The following is a 19928-nucleotide window of genomic DNA, read 5'->3' as shown; positions in this document are numbered from 1 at the left end:
AAAATTCAGAATGCGTCGAAGTAAAACTCGGAGGATATTCCACGTGTCCATCACATTGCTGCTGGTTTCAACGATTTTCTGCCAAAATGGGACAAAGTAAGTGTAGGTGCACATGTGCCTACGTGCCTGCCTACCTAGGTAGTCTTGTAGGTAGGTAGGCGGCGTCCGTAAAATTGTTCCTAAACAAATTTTACTAACTTTTGATAATTTTAATGATTTTTAACAGTAGGCAAACATTTTGGAATTTTCCTGAAATTTTTAAAAGCCAGCTTCTGAAGCACTCTACGGGCTCCGCGAGCAGTGGAAAATGCACAAAAAATCTCCAAAAATTTTTTTATGGGCTTCATCATTTTAGAAAAAAATTCAAAATTTACAATTTTTATAGACCTCACAACAACTCAACTTCGGACCAAATGAGCTCATCTTGGAGCAACCGGAGCCAGACAATGTACTCGAATGCTTCTTCTCTGCTTAGTGACCTACTCTTGGACTATGATATCAGGCTGAGGCCTGGTTTTGGAGGTAAGCCTACACTTGCTCCTCAAAGAGACGCAGAGAAACAGAGTGTCTCGCTGTCTGCGCTCTCTCCAGTACTCTAGACGCCAATTCATCGACTTTTGTATTTTTTGTCAAGAAACAAAAAGTGTGTCACACATTCAATTTTCCGCTAAACCCTCTCCATATCCCACACTATTTCCGTCATAAAATTCGATAGAGTTTGATTTGATTCTTCCCCGCAGAGCCGTTTTCTGTCTGTTTTAGTCGGGAGTTTCGGTCAGTTTTTTGCTCGCTGAAAAGAGGGAGAGAGGCAATCGGGACCAAAAAAAAGAGGTAGAAGGAGTTGATTATTTTAAAATTCAATTCACTTTTTTTCTTGTTATTTGGATGAAGAAACATGTGAGAGCCTGAGAATCCACCCTCGCCTTTTTTTTGAAGAAGGTAATTGTTAAAGCGGCTCATAGGTGCTCATGAAAATGCTATGCTGAAAAATGCTGAAAATGCACTGAAAAAAGACACATGGTGTCATTTTGTCCTATCGCTCCACTGCACACGAAATGGCGGGAAAATATTATTTTGTGACGTCACAGCGCATTTTGAATAACTGGTTTTCAATTTAAGCGCCGATTTTCATTAAATTTTTTACAATTTTTCAGATTAATTTTCGTGTTAATTAGCATTTCTGCTAATATCAATAAATTAAAATTAACACGAAAAAGTTATTTAAAAATTCAGAAAAAATTTCGCGAAAATCGACGCTAAAAAATTGAAAAACAATTATTCAAAATGCTCTGTGACGTCACAAATTTTCCAAAAATATTTTCCCGCCATTTTCGTGTGCAGTGGAGCGATGGGGCAGCCGTGCCTACATGGCTGTATTTTGGCGTAAAATCTGGTGCAATTTCTATTTTAGACTGTAGTCACAAATTTTAAAATGAATTTATCCCAAAAACGGGTAGAAATTTGAACAAATGATTTTGACGCATGATCTACGAGCAATAATCTATCTTAGCAGTTTTATACTCACTGAACGGTAGAGCGCATTTGCATCGACGATGAAATTATCACGCTTTGAGCAGATGCCAGGCTGTCCCATTACGGTTTGATCTACAAAAATGCGGGAATTTTTCGCTCCCGTGCAAAATCAGTTGAGAACTCTGCGTTTTTTCCCGCATTTTTTGTAGATCAACGTAGATCAATCCAAAATGAAACACTCTGACAACACTTGCAAATGGTGAAAAATCGCAAAATTTGGAAGTTTTTTTGAAAATTGGAAAATTCAAATTTTCAAATCCCAAAATCTAAATTATCATATGTAACATAACATTTTTGAGAATGCGTATTGCGCAACACATTTGACGCGCAAAATATCTCGTAGCGAAAACTATGACTACTGTAGCTCTCGTGTCGATTTACGAGCGATACTCCATTTTTTTTTTCGTTTTTTCGTATTTTTTGTTTTATTTTAATATTCTATCGATAAATAAATAAATTTAAAAATTGAGCAAGTAAATCGACACAAGAGCTTCAGTAGTCATTTAGAGAGTTTTTTGCGCGTCAAATATGTTGTCCAATACGCATTCTCAGAATATTGTGTTCCCGTAATATAAGTCGACGTGCCTGCCTGCCTGACCTTCGCGCCTTCTTAATTGATTTTTAACAATGTGATTGAAATGGAAAAATTAATAATTTTTCAGTTAATTTTTTAGTGGCTGAATACAATTTTTCATTAAAAATTTTTCAGAGGGTTCAGAAATTTTTCTGAATTTTTCTAGTCTTTGCTGTCCGGTTTCTGATGTTTCTGATGCTCCAAATATACATTCTGATCTTCGGCTCACTGATTATTTATTCCATTTCCTTGTCTCCTATTGCCATCGTAAAGTTGTCAGGACTGAGAAACACGAAAACTCCTTTCCCGGGCTCTCAAGTTCACGGCTCCCCGGGGAGCAGTTATCACATGCCCAAACAAAAAAGCTGTCAGCACACTCACCCATTCGTTTTGCTGCTCCAAAAACAAGACACTATGCCTTCTTATTTTCCAGGAGACGCTCTTCTTCTGACGATGGACATCATCATTGCCTCGTTCGACTCGATTTCCGAAGTTGATATGGTTAGAGGGAAAAAGAGCACACAAGAACTTGCTCGGCGGGGAAACATTAAAACAAAAAATTTCAGGACTACACTCTCACAATGTACTTGCATCAATATTGGACAGATGAGCGGTTACGGTGGAGCAATGAGATTCCGATTGATGAGATGACGTTGAGCGGAGAATTTTCACAGTAAGATTGACAACTAGCGCAGGGGTGGTGTGCGGCAAATTTGCTAAATTTGCCGAATTCACAGTGCTCTCCAAATATTGAAAAAAGAGATTTGCCGAATTTGACGAGCTCGAAAAATTTTGGAAATTTGCATCCCTGAACTAGAGCAAATATGGGCTGCACTTATCTGAAAATAACATAAATTTTAGCCGAAACATTTGTAAACGTGCTCAAAATTTTTTGGCAATTTTTGAGCGTTTTGCCGGTTTGCCGATTTGCCTGAAATTTTTAATTCTGGCAATTTGTCGATTTGCCGATTTGCCGAAAAATTTTTTTTATTTTTTGAGGCTAATTTCTCAAATAAAAAATATTGAAAAACATGTGCAATAGACAAAAGGTGCAAACAATTTTTTCCGGCAAATCGGCAAATTGCCGGAGTTGAAAATTTCGGGCAAATCGGCAAATTGCCGGATTTGAAAATTTCCGGCAAATCGGCAAATTGCCGGAGTTGAAAATTTCCGGCAAATCGGCAAATTGCCAGAATTGAAATTTTCGGCAAATCGGCAAACTGTCGGAATTAAAAATTTCAGGCAAATTGGCAATTTGCCGGGATTGAAAATTTCGGCAAATCGGCAAACTGTCGAAAGAAAAAAAAATTCCGGCAAATCGGCAAAATGCCAGATTGGAAAATTTCCGGCAAATTTGGCAAATTGGCAAATTTCTGGAACTAAACATTTCCGGCAAGTTGCAAAGTGTTTCAAGTGATTTTGTATTATTAAAAATCCCTCTAAAACTTCCGGCAAACAGATATTCGGCAAATCGGCAAATTGCCGCAATTTAATAATTCCGGCAAATTGCCGATTTGCCGATTTTGCCGGAACATAAATTTGCCGATTTTGCCGCCCCACCGCTGCACTAAACTGAGCTGAATAGTTTCACAACTTCTAGTTATAATTTTCTAAAAACAAAAAAAATTTTCTAAAAACCGTGGCAAGCCTTCTAGAAGTTTCTTAAATTATTCCAGAAACATCTGGGTACCTGACACATTTCTGGCCAATGACAAGCATTCTTATTTGCATGAAGTCACTGAACGAAACAAGATGCTCCGAATAAATGTCGATGGAAAGGTTGCATATGGAATGAGGCTCACGTCAACATTGAGTTGCTCCATGAATCTTAGAAATTTTCCGCTGGATTCGCAGAATTGCACAGTTGAGATTGAATCTTGTAAGTTCTAAATGAATCTCGGCGTTTTCTGGAAACTTTTGTCCAAACAAATTTCCGGCAAATCTGATATCCGGCAATCGACAAATTTGCCGAAATTCATTTCGGCAAATTTGTGAAAAATCGGCAAACCGACAATTTAGTAATCACAATAACCAATTATCATAGTTTAAAAAATTCAAAAAATTTCTAATTTTTTATGATTTTTGAAAATTAGAGAAATCATACTTTTGCCACTTTTGTGGAAGTCGTCGATCAAAAAAATGTTTTTTTTTCAATTTTTTCATTCGAAACATCGTATAGTTTTCTCAAAAAAAAAGCTATTGTTTTGTCGAAAAAATACAAAAATTCAATTAAAAAACTTTTTACTAAAAATTTTCCCATTGACTTAATTTCCAGACGGGTACACAACTTCCGAGGTCCTAATGAAATGGAACTACCCACTAGCAGTGCACGGCGTCGAACAAGCCGATGTTCCCCAGTTCACCATAACCGGATTCCACACCGAAGATAGCATTGTCTCCACTGCAACAGGATCTTATCAACGACTGTCTCTCGTTTTCCAACTCAGACGATCAGTTGGATACTTTATATTCCAAACCTATCTTCCATGTGTTCTTATTGTAATGCTATCGTGGGTATCGTTCTGGATTAATCATGAAGCTACAAGTGCTCGAGTGGCTCTTGGTATTACAACTGTGCTCACGATGACGACGATTTCGACGGGAGTTCGGCAGAGTTTGCCGAGGATCAGTTATGTGAAGAGTATTGATATTTATCTGGTGAGTTTGAGTTTCAAACTAGTTACTTGTACAACATATTTGACGCACAAAATATCTTGTAGTGAAAACTACAGTACTTCTTCAAATGACTATTGTAGCGCTTGTGTCGATTTACGGAAAAAATCGAGCCCGTAAATCGACACAAACGATACAGTAGTCATTTAAAGGATTACTGTAGTTTGGTATTTTGCGCGTCAAATATGCTGCCCAGAACGCATTCTCAGAATTTTGTGGTCCCGTATTACACACGACCCCTAAAAATTGGTACATCCATACAAATGCGCTCTACTGATAATCTGAGTTTAGCCGAGTTTTGGCGCGTTTTCAGGAAAAAAGCTTTGGTCCAAAAAAATTCGAATTTATTTTCGAGCATTTTTATATGCATCACAAAAATGTTGGAACAGCCATTTTTGAGAAAAACGCTCCCAAACGTCCAGGTATACGGTAGACAAATTGCGTACTGGTAACACTTCTCGGGCCGTGCCACGTTTCAAATTAATTCTGAAAATGCGTATTGCACAACATAGTTGACGCGCAAAATATCTGACTACAGTAATTCTTTAAATGATTACTGTAGCGCTTGTGTTGATTTAAGGGCTCGATTTTCGTAATGAATTTCTTCGTGTCTGTCTTTTTTGCTTAACTTTAATTTTCAAAGAGAAATCACTGTCACTATTCGTAAAGAAATTAACTTCAAAAATCGAGCTTGTAAATCGACACAAGCGCTACAGTAGTCATTTAAAGGATTACTGTAGTTTTTGCTACAAGATATAGTTATATTTTGCGCGTCAAATACGTTGTGCAATACGCATTCTCGAAATCTTGTGTTCTCGTAATATTTTCAATTGAAAAAAGACCTTTAAAAAAAGTGTCAAGAAGGCTTTTTTGATATTCCACTAGAAAAGTAAACACAACTTTTAAAAAATCAAGTTTCCAACACTGACCAATCAGCGTCAAGCCCCGCCCACTTCCAAACCAATCAGCGACGCCCGGCTCCGCTCGTTGGTTGAAGAAAGGGCGGTGCTGAGCGCTGATTGGTCGGAATTTGGCATTTTCATCCTTCAGGTTATGTGCTTCGTCTTCGTTTTCGCCGCACTTCTAGAGTACGCAGCCGTCAACTACTCCTACTGGGGACGTGAACGAGGAAAGGGTGGCGGAGGAAACGAGTAAGCTGGTTTTTTTTTTACCTTATAAAACCCTGTCCTAGGTGGCCAGTCAACGGAGCGAATAAAGAGGACCGCGAGTCGGCGGTGAATGTTCAAAAATGGGTGCCCAGTGGGTTGATGGATGTGAGTTTTTGTTTGGAAAACTGGAAACTTGGAAAAAAATTTAAAAAATTACAGGGTGTACCTCAACCTCAAGATCGGCGGGTTGAAGCTCTTGAAGAGGCGATGAGCACGAGTAACACAGCTGCTCAGAATAATAATGTGAGTTGATAATTTTTTTTAAACGATTAATTATCGTATAACATAATTTCCAGTTTGAAAGCACCTCAAAACCCAAGAAGCGTTCATCTTCACCAATTCCACCACTATGCCGAGCTGGTAACACGATAAGTGAAGAATCGGAATCGCCTGACTATCCGAGATATTCAACGACTTCCCTGAAAGGAGCAAGGCCGCATGCTTCCTTAAATCACAAGACACATCATCTCAAAGGGAGAAGCTCGGCTAGGTGGGTCTTTTATTGTAGTGCAGTTCAACTTTTCGTAACTTGCAGAGCTAAGCGAAGAATGACTTTGGCTCGAATGAATGTATCCATGAAACAATCAATATCAGGAATTGGGCGAAGAGCACGGAAAGTGATTCCGACGATTCGTGTTCGAGATGTTAATCTTATTGATAAATACTCACGGGTTGTGTTTCCAGTATGCTTTATTGTTTTTAAGTAAGTTACCAAGGTGGTAATTTTCTAAAAGGGTCCAGAATATTTTTGAATATTTTTTGAATTTTCTTGAAGGTTCCAGAACGTTTCAGAATTTTCTTTAATTTTTTACAAGGGTCTAGCACAATTTAAAATTTTATAAAAAAATTTTTAAAGGCTCTAGAATATTTCAGATTTTTTTCGAAATTTCTAGATGGTTCTAGAACATTTCAGAATTATTTTCGAATTTTCTGGAAGGTTTTAAACATTTCAAATTTTTAAAAAAATGTTCTACAAAGGTATAGAACATTTCCGAAGTATTTTTGAATTTTCTAGATGGTTTCAGAGCATTTCAAATTTTTTTCGAATATTCTAGAAGGTTCTAGAATATTTCTGAATTTTGTTGAATTTTCTAAAAAGTTCCAGGCCATTTCAGATTTTTTTTGAATTTTCTAAAATGTTCCAGAACATTTCAACATTTTTTTTTGAATTCTCTAGAAGATTCCAGATAATGCAAAAAAAATTTCGAACCTTTTAGAAAGGTTCCAATGCATTTTGAATTTTTTTAAAATATTCTAGATGGTTCCAGAACATTTCAATGTTTTTTTTTTCGAATATTCTAGAAGGTTCTGGAACATTTCAATTTTTTTAAAAATTTTCTAGAAGGTCCCAGAACATTTCAAATTTTTTTTGAATTTTTTAGTAGGTTCTAGAATATTTCAAAATTTTTTCGAATTTTCTAGAAGGTTCCAGACCATCTCATTTTTTTTTTGAATTTTTTAGAAGGTTCTAGAATATTTCAAAATTTTTAAAAATTTTCTAGAAGGTTCTAGTACATATCAGACAATTTTCTACCAACAATTAAAAAAATTTCTAGAATTTTTTTGGAGGGTTCTAGATCATTTCAAAAACTTTCCGAATCTTCTGAAAGTTGGCAGATTATCCAAAAAAAATTTGAATTTCCTAATAGGTTCCAAAGCATTTCAGAATTTTCTCGAACTTTCTACATCTCACTTTTTTTTTGAAAATCTAAAATTAGAACTTCGCGCCTAATCTTTTTGAAAAATCGCTATTTTCAGCTTATTCTACTGGAGCTACTACATGATGGTCCCTTCCTAGTCGTTGCTTTAAATTAGCTGTCGTCTCTCCAAAGTTCTTCAATTCTCTAATTCGTATCCTGTGAACAATTCGTGATTTTTTGTTTTGAATTTTTATTTAAAAATAAAATTTTATTTTGATTATCTTCACCACTTGAATGCATTTGCAGAACGCAACCTTTTTGTAGGACCGTTTCTCGAAAATACTTGCATAATCGAAACAAATTTTTTAAAATTGTTATAAATGTCATAGCTCGGACTCCATAGCTGAAATCCCAGTAATCATTACATTGGTTTTAAATTCTAAAGCTTTATTCTCTTCGGTTATTGCGTGAAACGTTGTTGGATTGCAGATGTAACAGATGCTGTTGAAAATTTGGTGAACGTTGTCTAAAATTTTTTCCTATATTTTGATGCTATTCAATTGAAAATACCGATGTTTTCTTTCGAATCACAATTCCCAAAGTTTCTCGATATTTTGCAGACATCAAAAAACAAATTATGCAATGTGTGTTTGAATTGACAATCGTCATTGTTTTCAGCAAGCTCTCAAAGTTTTTGATATGAAACCTGAAATTTTTGTGTTTTCTTGTTCACTCAACGAAAATTAAAGTTATACACAATACTGGCAATATGTGTTGATAATTGATTACCAATTGTTATAATTAGGTAGTAGGTCCCACTTATAAGTGTATTTATAAAAAACGAAAAAGCCATCAGAATTACGAGATTGGAAGTGTTTTCCGATCTGAAGTAAAAGCATTAATTTTTAATTTTTTTTTTCCAATACGACTATTTATGCAGATCATACTTACTTATTTCTCGAATCGTTGCTCACTAAATTAACTCTTTTCTTCTTATTTTCTCGCAACTTAACAACGAGTATTGCTGTGGAAACCACATATAAAATACTCATAGTGATATATAAAAATCCATCGATATTTGCGTAAAAGTTTTGGAAATTTGAATTCTCTTTGATTTCAAATCTCTTGTAATAGGAAGGTAGGTCACATCTGAATTTTTTATTTTTAAATTTTTAAGGTTTTAAACACACAAAACTCCACAAAAAATTAACTCACAATTTTTCTCTTCGAATTTTGTAACTAAAATACAAGGGTAGATAACAAAAAACTGAAATAGCCGAGTTAGCTAAAATACCCCTAAATGCATATTGATTATTCATAATTTTAATAATATACGGGCTCATTGGAAACATGATAGAAAACGATCGAAATACCGCCAAAAATATGGAAAATGTCGAGGAAGCCAGTCTACCAATTTCAAAAACGACAATAGATACAATTTCAATGAAAATGTGAATGTATGGACGAGTGGATTTACAAAAATCCATCTCGTCGTTGTAAAAAGAATTCAATTCAAGCGTTATCCATATAATATTGATTAGAAATATTAGAATATCCCAAACACAAATGCCAAGCATAACGTTATATACTACATTTGAACGTAACTCTTTTTGGCAGAGAACAAGGAAATGGAACAGGTTTAATAGGAATCCAACAAACATCAATACATCTAAAATAAGAATAAATCATTACTTATATATGAAAAAAATACAGTTAGTCTGTCCGGAGTTTGTAGTCTATGTAGTCTTTATAGTGTGCAAAGTTTTGGCTTCTGCTTTAGTAGTACTGTAGGATTACTGTGGTTTAGGATAAATTGAGTTTTTTTTCTTTTGAAGGGATATTGGTTTAGGGCTAGTGGGGGGATATGGTCGGGGTACTGTAGTAGTACGGTGAGGGTACTGTGGATATACGGTAGGGTTACTGTAGTTTTGGGAAATTTGAATTTTTGTTTTTTGAAGAGATATCGGCCCATAAGTAATGGCAGGAAATTCAAATTTTCTGAGAAGCAATTTTCTAAAAAGATCTGGAAAGTTCTAGAATTTTTAAGAAAAATCTGGAAAGTGCTAGAACTTTCTAGAAAAATCTGGAAATTTTTAAAATTGTTCGAAAAGTTCAAGAAAGGTCCATCAAACTTCAGGAAAATGTTTTAGTGTACAAAAAGCTTACATTTTCAATTTACAATTTAATAAAACAATTTGGCATATGCCGGTCGGAGCACGCGCATTTCCGCGTGCGAACGTCTGGTAATATATGTATTTCAAGGATGTTCGGCAAATCTCAAAATTTTCCTAGCACGGCAAATTCGGCAAATTTGCCGTGCTGAATTTAAAACTTCAGGATTTTTTATTATCAACCTCATTACTATTATTAATGTTTTCTTTTGAAATAAAAACCTTTGACAGTCTTGAAACCTTCAATAAACGGCTGTATTAAATCAGCATCAACTAGTATCTCGTTGTCTAAAATTAGTTGATAGTAGTCTATAGCAAACGGAGATTTTGTTTCTGGTTCTGGCCAATAACCGTCGGGATAGTAGTTCGATAAAGTGGCAGTTTTTAGCTTGGTTTTTACAATAAGAGACATTCGTAGAAAACTACCAGAAGAATATGATCATTCTGATTTTGAAAGGTTTCTGCAAAATGTCAAATTTTTTAAGCAATCATAGACTAATGACAAGGTAGAAAAAACACATGACCACCTATGTACCTACAAATTTGAGAGCGCAGAAATTTCAAACTTGATTATCGGTCTTTCAATAATAAATTCATTGAAAGTTCGCACGGGGTTCTGGCCTTCCTCATTGAATTATTCGTGCTCCATTGACAAGCTGGACAACGCGTGGGAAAGTCGTGTACTCCACACGGACAGATACATTTAGTTTTACAACTAAAAGCCGCGACGCGACACGCAACGCGCCGTAAATCTACCCCAGATATGGCCTGGCCTAGTTCGGCAAAAAACTCTTCCGTTTCAATTTATGAGGGAAGCCAGAAATCCGTGAGTTCGCTATAAAAACTTTGAATTTTTGAAAGGTTTGTAAGAAACTCTTTATTAGAACATGTATCATAAAACCTCTTATTAGAAATTAATTGCATAAGCTAAACTTGACAAAATGAATGCTGAAATAATGGAGACGATTCAAAGTGACATATAACATGTTTTGGGTCTTGCTCGTCACAAAGTTTCGCATGGAAATTCTTTACGGAAAGTGTGCAAAACCAGAAATAAAAAATAACTTCCGAGATTGTCAAGCAAAAATCTCCATGCAAGTTTTCAAAGTTTACCAGGGTATATTCTTGGCCATTGTATACACTAGAAATGTCCTGAAAACTTTTTAAATTAGACTATTTAAATAATTTTTAACTATGTCAGGTGTTATTTCACGGGGTTCTGGCCTTCCTCATTGAATTTTTCGCGCTCCATTGACAATCGCCTGTCGGACAACGTGTGGGAAAGTCATGTAATCCCCACGCACAAATAGTTTTACAATCGATTTTACAATCGAGCCGCGACGCGACACGCAACGCGCCGTAAATCTACCCCAGATATGGCCTGGCCTAGTTCGGCAAAAAACTCTTCCGTTTCAATTTATGAGGGAAGCCAGAAATCCGTGAGTTCGCTATAAAAACTTTGAATTTTTGAAAGGTTTGTAAGAAACTCTTTATTAGAACATGTATCATAAAACCTCTTATTAAAAATTAATTGCATAAGCTAAACTTGACAAAATGAATGCTGAAATAATGGAGAGTGGTGTTGCAATTGAAAATGTAATATTAACTCTTTCTCCTGAAAAAAAAAAAATTTTTTTAGTATGATTTAGAACTCAATGTCTTCATTTTGATACGACCTACCACAGTTTCCTCCGATATATGTCAAATTAACAAAAGTGTATAAGTAAGGAAATAAGTCGCATTCCCTTGATTTGAACAAATCCGGGTGATTATCTTGGATAATGGCGATTCTTTCACCTCCTGTTACCAGATTCTTAAATATTCCAATCAATATTAAAATTTCGATGAATCGGTACTTACGATCACTCTTCCCAAATTAGCTTTTTTCATTTGTTTATTCGAATGTATTTGAACGAGTGGCACAGCATCTGAAAATCAATCACGGGGGTTCTGACCTTCCTCATTGAATTTTTTGCGCTCCATTGACAATTACCCGCACGGATTTCTGGCTTCCCTCATAAATTGAAATGGAAGAGTTTGCCGCGAACTAGGCCATTTTGGCTCGGCCATATCTGGGGTAGATTTACGGCGCGTTGCGTGACGCGGCTCGATTTTAGCTGTAGAACTACATGTATTTGTCCGTGAGGAGTACACGAAGGTCAGAACCCCGTGCGCCCGCCGGACAACGCGTGGGAAAGTCGTGTACTCCACACGGACAAATTCATTTAGTTTTACAATCGAGCCGCGACGCGACACGCAACGCGCCGTAAATCTACCTCAGATATGGCCAAGCCAAAGTGACCTAGTTTGGCAAACTCTTCCGTTTATGAGGGAACCCAAAAATCTGTGAATCAAAAATCAATGAAAATAAAAACGTAAAAAGCAAAACTTCCACCGACTTACCATTAAAAGAACAAATCAGAAGCAATTCAGACAAAGTATCAATCTTTTTCAGATTTGTATTTCTTATTATCAGTGTTCCAATCAGATATTTGGTAGCTTTCACTTTTGAAATAAATTCTTCATCGCCAGCATCAATTATCAAATTTCCAATTATTACATCACAATTGTTCGGTAACGATTTCAACGATTCAAAGTGACATATAACATGTTTTGGGTCTTGCTCGTCACAAAGTTTCGCATGGAAATTCTTTACGGAAAGTGTGCAAAACCAGAAATAAAAAATAACTTCCGAGATTGTCAAGCAAAAATCTCCATGCAAGTTTTCAAAGTTTACCAGGGTATATTCTTGGCCATTGTATACACTAGAAATGTCCTGAAAACTTTTTAAATTAGACTATTTAAATAATTTTTAACTATGTCAGGTGTTATTTCACGGGGTTCTGGCCTTCCTCATTGAATTTTTCGCGCTCCATTGACAATCGCCTGTCGGACAACGTGTGGGAAAGTCATGTAATCCCCACGCACAAATAGTTTTACAATCGATTTTACAATCGAGCCGCGACGCGACACGCAACGCGCCGTAAATCTACCCAAGATATGGCCGAGCCAAAATGGCTTGTTCGGCAAACTCTTCTATTTCAATTTATGAAGCCAGAAGCCAGAAATCCGTGTTACTTGAGCCTCAAGTCTTGAGGCGGGTTAAAGACGCCCCCGCATCCCAAACCTAACTTTTTTTAAAGTAAAAATACCGAAAATTCCTGATTTGGCAACCCCATTCCTAATCGTGTCATCTGTGAATTATTGCGAAGATTGATTACAACAGATTCTACATTTCGATATTTTATAGTTGTCAGACTTTGAAAAAATGATAGATCTTGAATGCTGGTGTTTTCGATATTAATTAATCCCTTCATAGTTATGACATTTCTTAACATTGGTAGATTTGATATATTTGAGGTTGAATTTAGCTGCAAGCCGCCATATAATGTATTACATGTCTCATAATGTTCTGGAGAAGATACATTTCTTATTGTACCTTGACATCCTGAAATTAACAATGTTTTGTTTTTAGAAAATTATTATTTTAAAGGTGAACTAGGTGAGCGAATTTTGAAGTTATATTAGTTTCATAAAATAGTTTACCTTAATTTTTTAAATTGAACTTGAAATGTTTAAATTGTCAAAATTTTGGAAAATTGCCAAATTTTTTAACATGCTTTTGGTTAATTTGGTACATTGCCAATTTTTTGGATAATTCCTGAATTTTCGGAAAACTGCCATATTTTTTGTAAATTGCCAAATTTTTGAGAAAATCGCCATAATTTTGGTAAATTGCCATATTTTTGGAAAATTGGCAAAACTTTTGGAAAATTGCTTATTTTTAGGTAAAGTTCCATATGTTTTGGAAATTGCCAAGTATTTGTAAAATTTCGTTTCGTTTTGATATATTGCCAATTTTTCGGCAAATTTGCATTTCTTCGGAAAATTGCCATATTTTTTGGAACATTTCCAAATTTTAGGTAAAGTTCCATATGTTTGGAAAATTGCCAAGAAATTTGGAAAATTGTCAAATTTGTGTTAAATTGTCAAAAAAGTGAAAACTTGCCACATTGTTGATAAATTGTCAGTTTTTGAAAAATGGCTTAATTGCCAAAAAATTCAAATTTTTAGGATATTTTTATATTTTTGGTGACTGGCCAAATTGCCAAACTTTCGTTTATTTGCCAAATTCTAGGTAAAGTTCCATACGTTTGGAAAATTGTCAAATTGTCATATACTAAAAGTTTTGCAGTTTACCAAGAAATACCGCATTTTTGATATATTGCTATACATATTTTTGGTAATTTGCCAAAAATGCCAAAATTTGAGATATGTTCCATAATTTCAAAACTTGAGTGTTTTCATGAATAAAATTTTAATAACAAAAAGTTATCCACAACATTTACTAATTTATTTAGTTGCCCCACCTAACTTTCAACTAAATATCTTACCACAATCTCTCAAATTTCCTGTCACTTGTAAATACGTATACGTATATAAATTGTTGTCTTCACAAGAAACGTCAAGTTTAGGGTTATTCTCAATTCGATATTCACATTCCTCACGTTTAGATGGTTTATACAAATGAATTTTGTCAAGTATACTGTAGTCTACCAATTGTGTGTTGTTCCGTATGAATACTCCATCTGAAAGTAGGCAATATATTATTATTATTATTTGAAAATTGTTCTGATACATGTAGCACACGCAATCCAAAAGGAAGAGTTTTCTGTTGCGAAAATGTTGAGATTTGTCAGATTTGTAGTGTCTTCAATCATAAGGCCGCCAACTAGACTCTTCATATATTTGAATGCCTCTTTCAATTGAAAAACTGTTAAATCAGTATTTGAATCAATGAAAATGATGCCATAAACTCTATCACACTTGGGAAATTTTTTGATAGTTTTTGAGTTGATTTCTGTTTCGTTGAAGACACACGTTTCATCTGGAAAAAAACTAGTCAATTAAATTTTCAAATTGGAGCTTTTAAAAATTTAACACTATATAAATCAGAACAGGGGTGGGTGGCAATCGCCAAATATATTATTCCCGGCAAAATCGGAAAGTGGGCAAATTGTCGGTTTTCCGCTTTGCCGGAAATTTTCAATTCCGGCAATTTGCCGATTTGCCGATTTGCCGTTTGCTGGATATCAATTTGCCACGGAAACAAATTTTTATCCCGTTTTCATTAGATATTTTCATAGAATTTGCTTACTTTTCAAAATAGATATATGAGCAGGTTTTCCGGCAAATTCGGCTAATCTTCAATTTGCCGGTTTGCTGATTTGATGGAAATTTTTAGTTCCGGCAATTTGCCAATTTGCCGGTTTGCCGGAAAAATTGTTTGCCGCCCACTCTTGAAACTTACTAATCTTGTAATAACTTAAAGCTTTTTGAACATCATTTGCTCTATCTGCCATGCAATTTGAAAGAATTGACATGCAAAATAAATATTTTAGCAGGGAAATACATGAATACATCTTTTTTTTTTTAGAACTTTTTTTTAGAACTAGAGAATATTGAAGTGTAAGGGCAGAAAGATTTGTCTGGTAAATGACAAATTTCAAAGTTCTAATTATATATTTTTATGCTCACAATGAGCATTTAGTTTTTCTCGTGACTCGGCGGATAATTCCTACCTACTGTTGCCTCTCAAGTTTTCGATCTTACAAAGCTTAAATCACAGTCCAAATGAGAAGAAATATTCGCCTGTTCATTCCAGCTCTCTTTTCGAGCGTTTTAACAAGTTCCGATATTCTTTCAACTCGAAGATTTGACTTGGACCAAGTTTTCAACTTTTTCCAATGTAGTAAGTCAGCAATTTCCCTGGTTTGCCCCTGGTTTGTGTTTAAAATTTCTTTTTTTTCCAGAAGAGTCTTGCAGTTTCAATGAAACCCGGTTAAACTCAGTGACAATCAAATTATTCCCAAAGTGTAAAGAAGTATGTGGAATTATATATATTGATTCTGAAACTGATCTAACTGTGGAGCAAATGAAGAAAGCATTTGAGAAAATGAGAACGCTTAAAGGAGGATTTAGTATTGTAAATACCGACCTGACAAGCCTTTCGGTTTTTACAGCGAATAAGGAAAAAGGAAACTTCAATGTTGCGTGTGATGTGTGTAAGTTTAGATATTCCTATTAAAGGTGGTGTAGGTAAGTTAAAGTCGATGGATGGCGAGATTTTTACAATTTTTAGACAAAATCTCGCCATCCATCGACTTTAAAATACCTAAATCGAGTTGAAAACGGCTATTCTAGGCCATTGTTTGAGCCGTCATAACTTTTTTTCGAGAATTTTCCAAGAAGGTTCATTACAAAATTCGGTGTTTTCAGACAATTTTGAGTCTAATAAAGCAATAAAAAAAATGCTCTACGTCATAAAACAATTTGTTTTATTATTTTTTATTTTTTTTAGCCCGTTGGTTTCAGACGGCGTTCACATACGAAACAACTCACAACTGAATGACTCTAGTATGCTATACGATCTCTACTTGTACCGGGACCTGGGTGATCAGGAGTGTGAAGTTCGTATTGAGAACAACCCGAAGCTTGAAGTTTCTTGTGATGGTGGATTTTTACACATGTACAATGAGCTTCTTGTCAAAGGGAATTTGAAGGATTGTGGTGAGAACATGACAGTTATACGGATTTCTGGGTTCCCTCATAAATTGGAATGGAAGAGTTTCCCGAACTAGGCCATTTTGGCTTGGCTATGTCTGGGGTAGATTTACGGCGCGTTGCGTGTCGCGTCGAGGCTCGATTTTAGTTGTGTAAAACTAACAGTACTTGTCCGTGTAGAGTGTACGGCTTTCCCACGCATTGTCCGGTGGGCGATTGTCAATGGAGCGCGAAAAATTCAAAGAGGAAGGCCAGAACCCCGTGCAGTTACAGAAAAATAATAAATTCGATGTTTTAGGATGTATCGGTGGGAAAATCAATATATCAGATGTCCAACAATACTCCAAATGTAAAACTCTAGATTCTGGCCTAGAATTATCAAATATCAATGAAACTTTTGATCTTGCTCCTTTCTCGAAGATCACGCTGATTCGAGGAAATATCGATGTTCGTGGCACAAATCTGCGAAATTTATCGTTTTTAAAAAAGTTGCAAATTATTCGATACAGCAAGGATATGATTAATAGGAGTATAGTCTTGAATCTTCAAGATAATCCGGAAATGATTCGGCTTGGATTACCGAAGCTGACGGTAAGGGGGAATGTGATTTTGAAAATGAGTCATGTGAGAAATACAAAAACGTGTATTTTTGTAACTTTTGGCATTTATAAGTGTCCAATCAAAAAAAAAATTGGCTTGAAAATAATTTCAAGATTATTCAGATTTCCCGCCAAAAAATATTTCTCAAATAATTTGAATTTCCCGCCATAAAATATTTCTCAAATAATTTGAATTTCCCGCTAAAAAATATCTCGCAAATAATTTGAATTTTCCGCCATAAAATATTTCTCAGAAAATTTGAATTTCCAGCCAAAAAATATTTCTCCAATAATTTGAATTTTCCGCCAAAAAATATCTCGCAAATAATTTGAATTTACCGCCATAAAATATTTCTCAGAAAATTTGAATTTCCCGCCATAAAATATTTCTCAGAAAATTTGAATTTCCCGCCATAAAATATTTCTCAAATAATTTGAATTTCCCGCCAAAAAATATCTCGCAAATAATTTGAATTTTCCGCCATAAAATATTTCTCAAATAATTTGAATTTCCTGCCAAAAAATATTTCTCAAATATTTTGAATTTCCCGCCAAAATATTTTCTTAAAAAATTTGAATTTCCCGCCAAAAAATATTTCTCAGAAAATTTGAATTTCCAGCCAAAAAATATTTCTCCAATAATTTGAATTTTCCGCCAAAAAATATCTCGCAAATAATTTGAATTTACCGCCATAAAATATTTATCAGAAAATTTGAATTTCCCGTCATAAAATATTTCTCAAATAATTTGAATTTCCAGTCAAAACTGTTTTCTATGAAAAAAGTAGATCATGATTTGGTGCCTTATTGATTTTGATTTTAAATTTTTTTTAATCGTAAAAAAAGATGCTAAATAAATCAAGTATTTTAGCTAAAAACTGGGACATCGTGCATTTAAATAAATCCACGCGGAGTACACAAACTCGGTTTTTAACAGCACATTATTTCAAATTTCAGGGTGTTGTTGACATGACAGATCCTTATTATACATGGGATGATGAAATTAAATATTTCAATTTTGAAAATCTAAACCCAGATTTCTGTTTAACATTATCCGAGATGAGGTACTTTCTGTTCTATGGCATTTCAACTATTAACATTCAAGCGAAACTTTGCACAAATCCTGGGAAGTTAGATGACTATCAAAATTGCATTTTTGAGTCAATGAGTAAATTGCCCGAGATATGTCTCGTTATCATTGGAGATTTAGTGATAAACGGGGAAGGTGATGAAAAATACTTATCAAAATTAAAGTATACAGAATATTTATTTGGGACTGTGACTGTGAAGAACACAAATCTTACTAGTTTGGCTTCTCTGGATAAAATTAAGTTTATTGGTGCATTGAATGGTGATGTAACAGACTTTCCCGTTATTCAAATATATTCGAATCCAAATTTAAGAAAAGTTGGATTGAATGGAGTTGAGGTAATATAATACTTTAATGCTTAATCTTATCAGTTTATTATTTAGAACGTAATTACAAACGGAAATCGAACTGCAATCATACAAGACAACCACCCGGATCTGTTCAAATCCACTAATTGCCAACTATTTGGAGCACATTATAGTACGCCCAATTTGATGATTAGAGTGAACTTGACATACATTGGAAGTAACTGCGGTATATTATTTTATTTTAAAAAACGGGACAAACTGGGCGGTTTAAAAAAAAGAGTGCATAGTTGGCGTAAATTTTAGTGTATTCGAGGCAAATTATAAAAAAAACTGCATTATAAACATTTTTATCGATTTTTTCAATATTAAACAGATATTTAAAAAGCCAAAAAATGAGGGAAAATGTCCCGTTCCCGTGAAAATTTTAAAAACGGGACAACGGGAATTCCCGTTCCCGTGAAAACACCCCAAAAACGGGACAACGGGAATTCCCGTTCCCGTGAAAACACCCCAAAAACGGGACAACGGGAAAAACGGGAAACGGGAATTGACACCCTTGGTGGTGTCAGGCTGCGCCATTACGGTTTGACACCACGTGGGTCCTTATATGTATAGTGGAAAATGTTTCAGGTGAAAGAGTGAATATAACTTCGTTTGAATCTGGACAAATCTCGATTGCCTTATTATTATTATTATTATTATGTATATCCATACTTTTCCAGTTGTATTAATTTAATGATTTTTGATCTCTGACAACATTTCAAATAAAATTTTGGCTGACGTAGATACTCGAAACCTTTTAATCAACTGCAGGTGCACTAAATAAAGTCTATAAATTGCAAACATCAATCTGTCTGGCCACAGTGCAGGCAAAATTCAAGAAATAGGTAATCAAGTAAACTTGTAGGCAGGCAAACCGTAGGTAGGTAAGTAGGCAATTACAGAAAATTGAAACTAATACTTTTTTGGAAGTTGTTGTTTAAAGTGGCTTGACAATATTTTCAAGATTTTGAAGTTCCCGCTAAAAATGTTTTTTCAGAACATTTGAATTTCCGGCCAAAAAATTTCTTAGAAAATTTGAACTTCCCGCCAAAAATTTCTCACAAAGTTTGAATTTCCCGCCTAGCATTTCTCACAGAAAATTCGAAGGTCCCGCTAAAAATGTTTTCTCAGAAAATTTGAATTTCCCACCAAAACTGTCTGGTCAGTATTTTTTCTCAGAAAATTTGAATTTTCGGTCAGTATTTTTTCTCAGAAATTTGAATTTCCAGCAAAAAAATTTCTCAGAAAATTTGAATTTCCCGCTTCGCCTAACATTTTTCTCAGAAATTTGAATTACCCGCCTAACCATTTTCTCAGAAAATTTGAAGTTCCCGCCAAAATACATTTTTCAGACAATTCGTATTTCCCGCCGAACATTTTCATCAGGTAATTTGAACTTTCCGCCAAAACTGTTTTCTCAGAAAATTTGAATTTCCCGGAAAAAGGTTATTTTTTCGGAAAATTTAAATTTCCCGCCAAAATTTTGGGTCTCACCACGATGGGTCTTACCACGATGGGTCTTGCCACGATGAGTATCCCAACAAAGGTTTTTTTTTTCTCAGAAA

General features: G+C 34.9%; 3 protein-coding genes and 1 pseudogene across 5 annotated transcripts; 2 read left to right on the top strand and 2 right to left on the bottom strand.

Annotated features, from left to right (window-relative positions):
- Positions 1 to 9: 9 nt before the first annotated feature.
- gab-1 (Gamma-aminobutyric acid receptor subunit beta) lies at positions 10 to 7866 on the top strand. The gene is made up of 12 exons (NM_067260.6): positions 10 to 96; positions 386 to 522; positions 2541 to 2608; positions 2674 to 2780; positions 3784 to 3986; positions 4383 to 4765; positions 5831 to 5931; positions 5973 to 6054; positions 6109 to 6192; positions 6246 to 6439; positions 6485 to 6652; positions 7708 to 7866. Exons 1-12 carry the CDS (start codon positions 11 to 13, stop codon positions 7745 to 7747), a joined length of 1653 nt encoding a protein of 550 aa, NP_499661.2. The 5' UTR covers position 10; the 3' UTR covers positions 7748 to 7866.
- Positions 7867 to 8141: 275 nt separating this feature from the next.
- On the bottom strand, positions 8142 to 10172 carry srw-5 (annotated as a pseudogene). The gene is made up of 4 exons: positions 9983 to 10172; positions 8805 to 9258; positions 8541 to 8738; positions 8142 to 8473 (listed from the first exon to the last, which is right to left on the bottom strand). Coding segments are annotated over exons 1-4 (1174 nt in total).
- A 515-nt stretch (positions 10173 to 10687) lies between these two features.
- irld-61 (Receptor L-domain domain-containing protein) lies at positions 10688 to 15183 on the bottom strand (the record flags this gene model as incomplete). 2 transcript variants are annotated; one of them, NM_001379970.1, is made up of 8 exons in its annotated part: positions 11281 to 11375; positions 11441 to 11573; positions 11621 to 11688; positions 12164 to 12536; positions 12913 to 13208; positions 14155 to 14349; positions 14400 to 14648; positions 15072 to 15183. In NM_001379970.1, the coding sequence occupies 8 exons, from the start codon at positions 15181 to 15183 to the stop codon at positions 11281 to 11283; spliced, it is 1521 nt and encodes a 506-aa protein (NP_001366826.1). The 2 variants fall into 2 exon arrangements, with proteins under 2 accessions (NP_001366827.1, NP_001366826.1); NM_001379969.1 differs by lacking the exons at positions 11281 to 11375; positions 11441 to 11573; positions 11621 to 11688; positions 12164 to 12536 and adding an exon at positions 10688 to 10912.
- Positions 15184 to 15394: 211 nt separating this feature from the next.
- irld-19 (Receptor L-domain domain-containing protein) lies at positions 15395 to 19052 on the top strand (the record flags this gene model as incomplete). The annotated part of the gene is made up of 7 exons (NM_067258.2): positions 15395 to 15512; positions 15574 to 15825; positions 16136 to 16330; positions 16623 to 16915; positions 17881 to 18351; positions 18397 to 18547; positions 18952 to 19052. 7 exons carry the CDS (start codon positions 15395 to 15397, stop codon positions 19050 to 19052), a joined length of 1581 nt encoding a protein of 526 aa, NP_499659.2.
- Between the last annotated feature and the right edge of the window lie 876 nt (positions 19053 to 19928).

The sequence above is a fragment of the Caenorhabditis elegans genome, chromosome III (genome assembly GCF_000002985.6).
Source record: "Caenorhabditis elegans chromosome III".
In the NCBI taxonomy this organism is placed as follows: Eukaryota; Metazoa; Nematoda; class Chromadorea; order Rhabditida; family Rhabditidae; genus Caenorhabditis; species Caenorhabditis elegans.
This window is presented reverse-complemented; position numbering and strand designations above follow the sequence as displayed.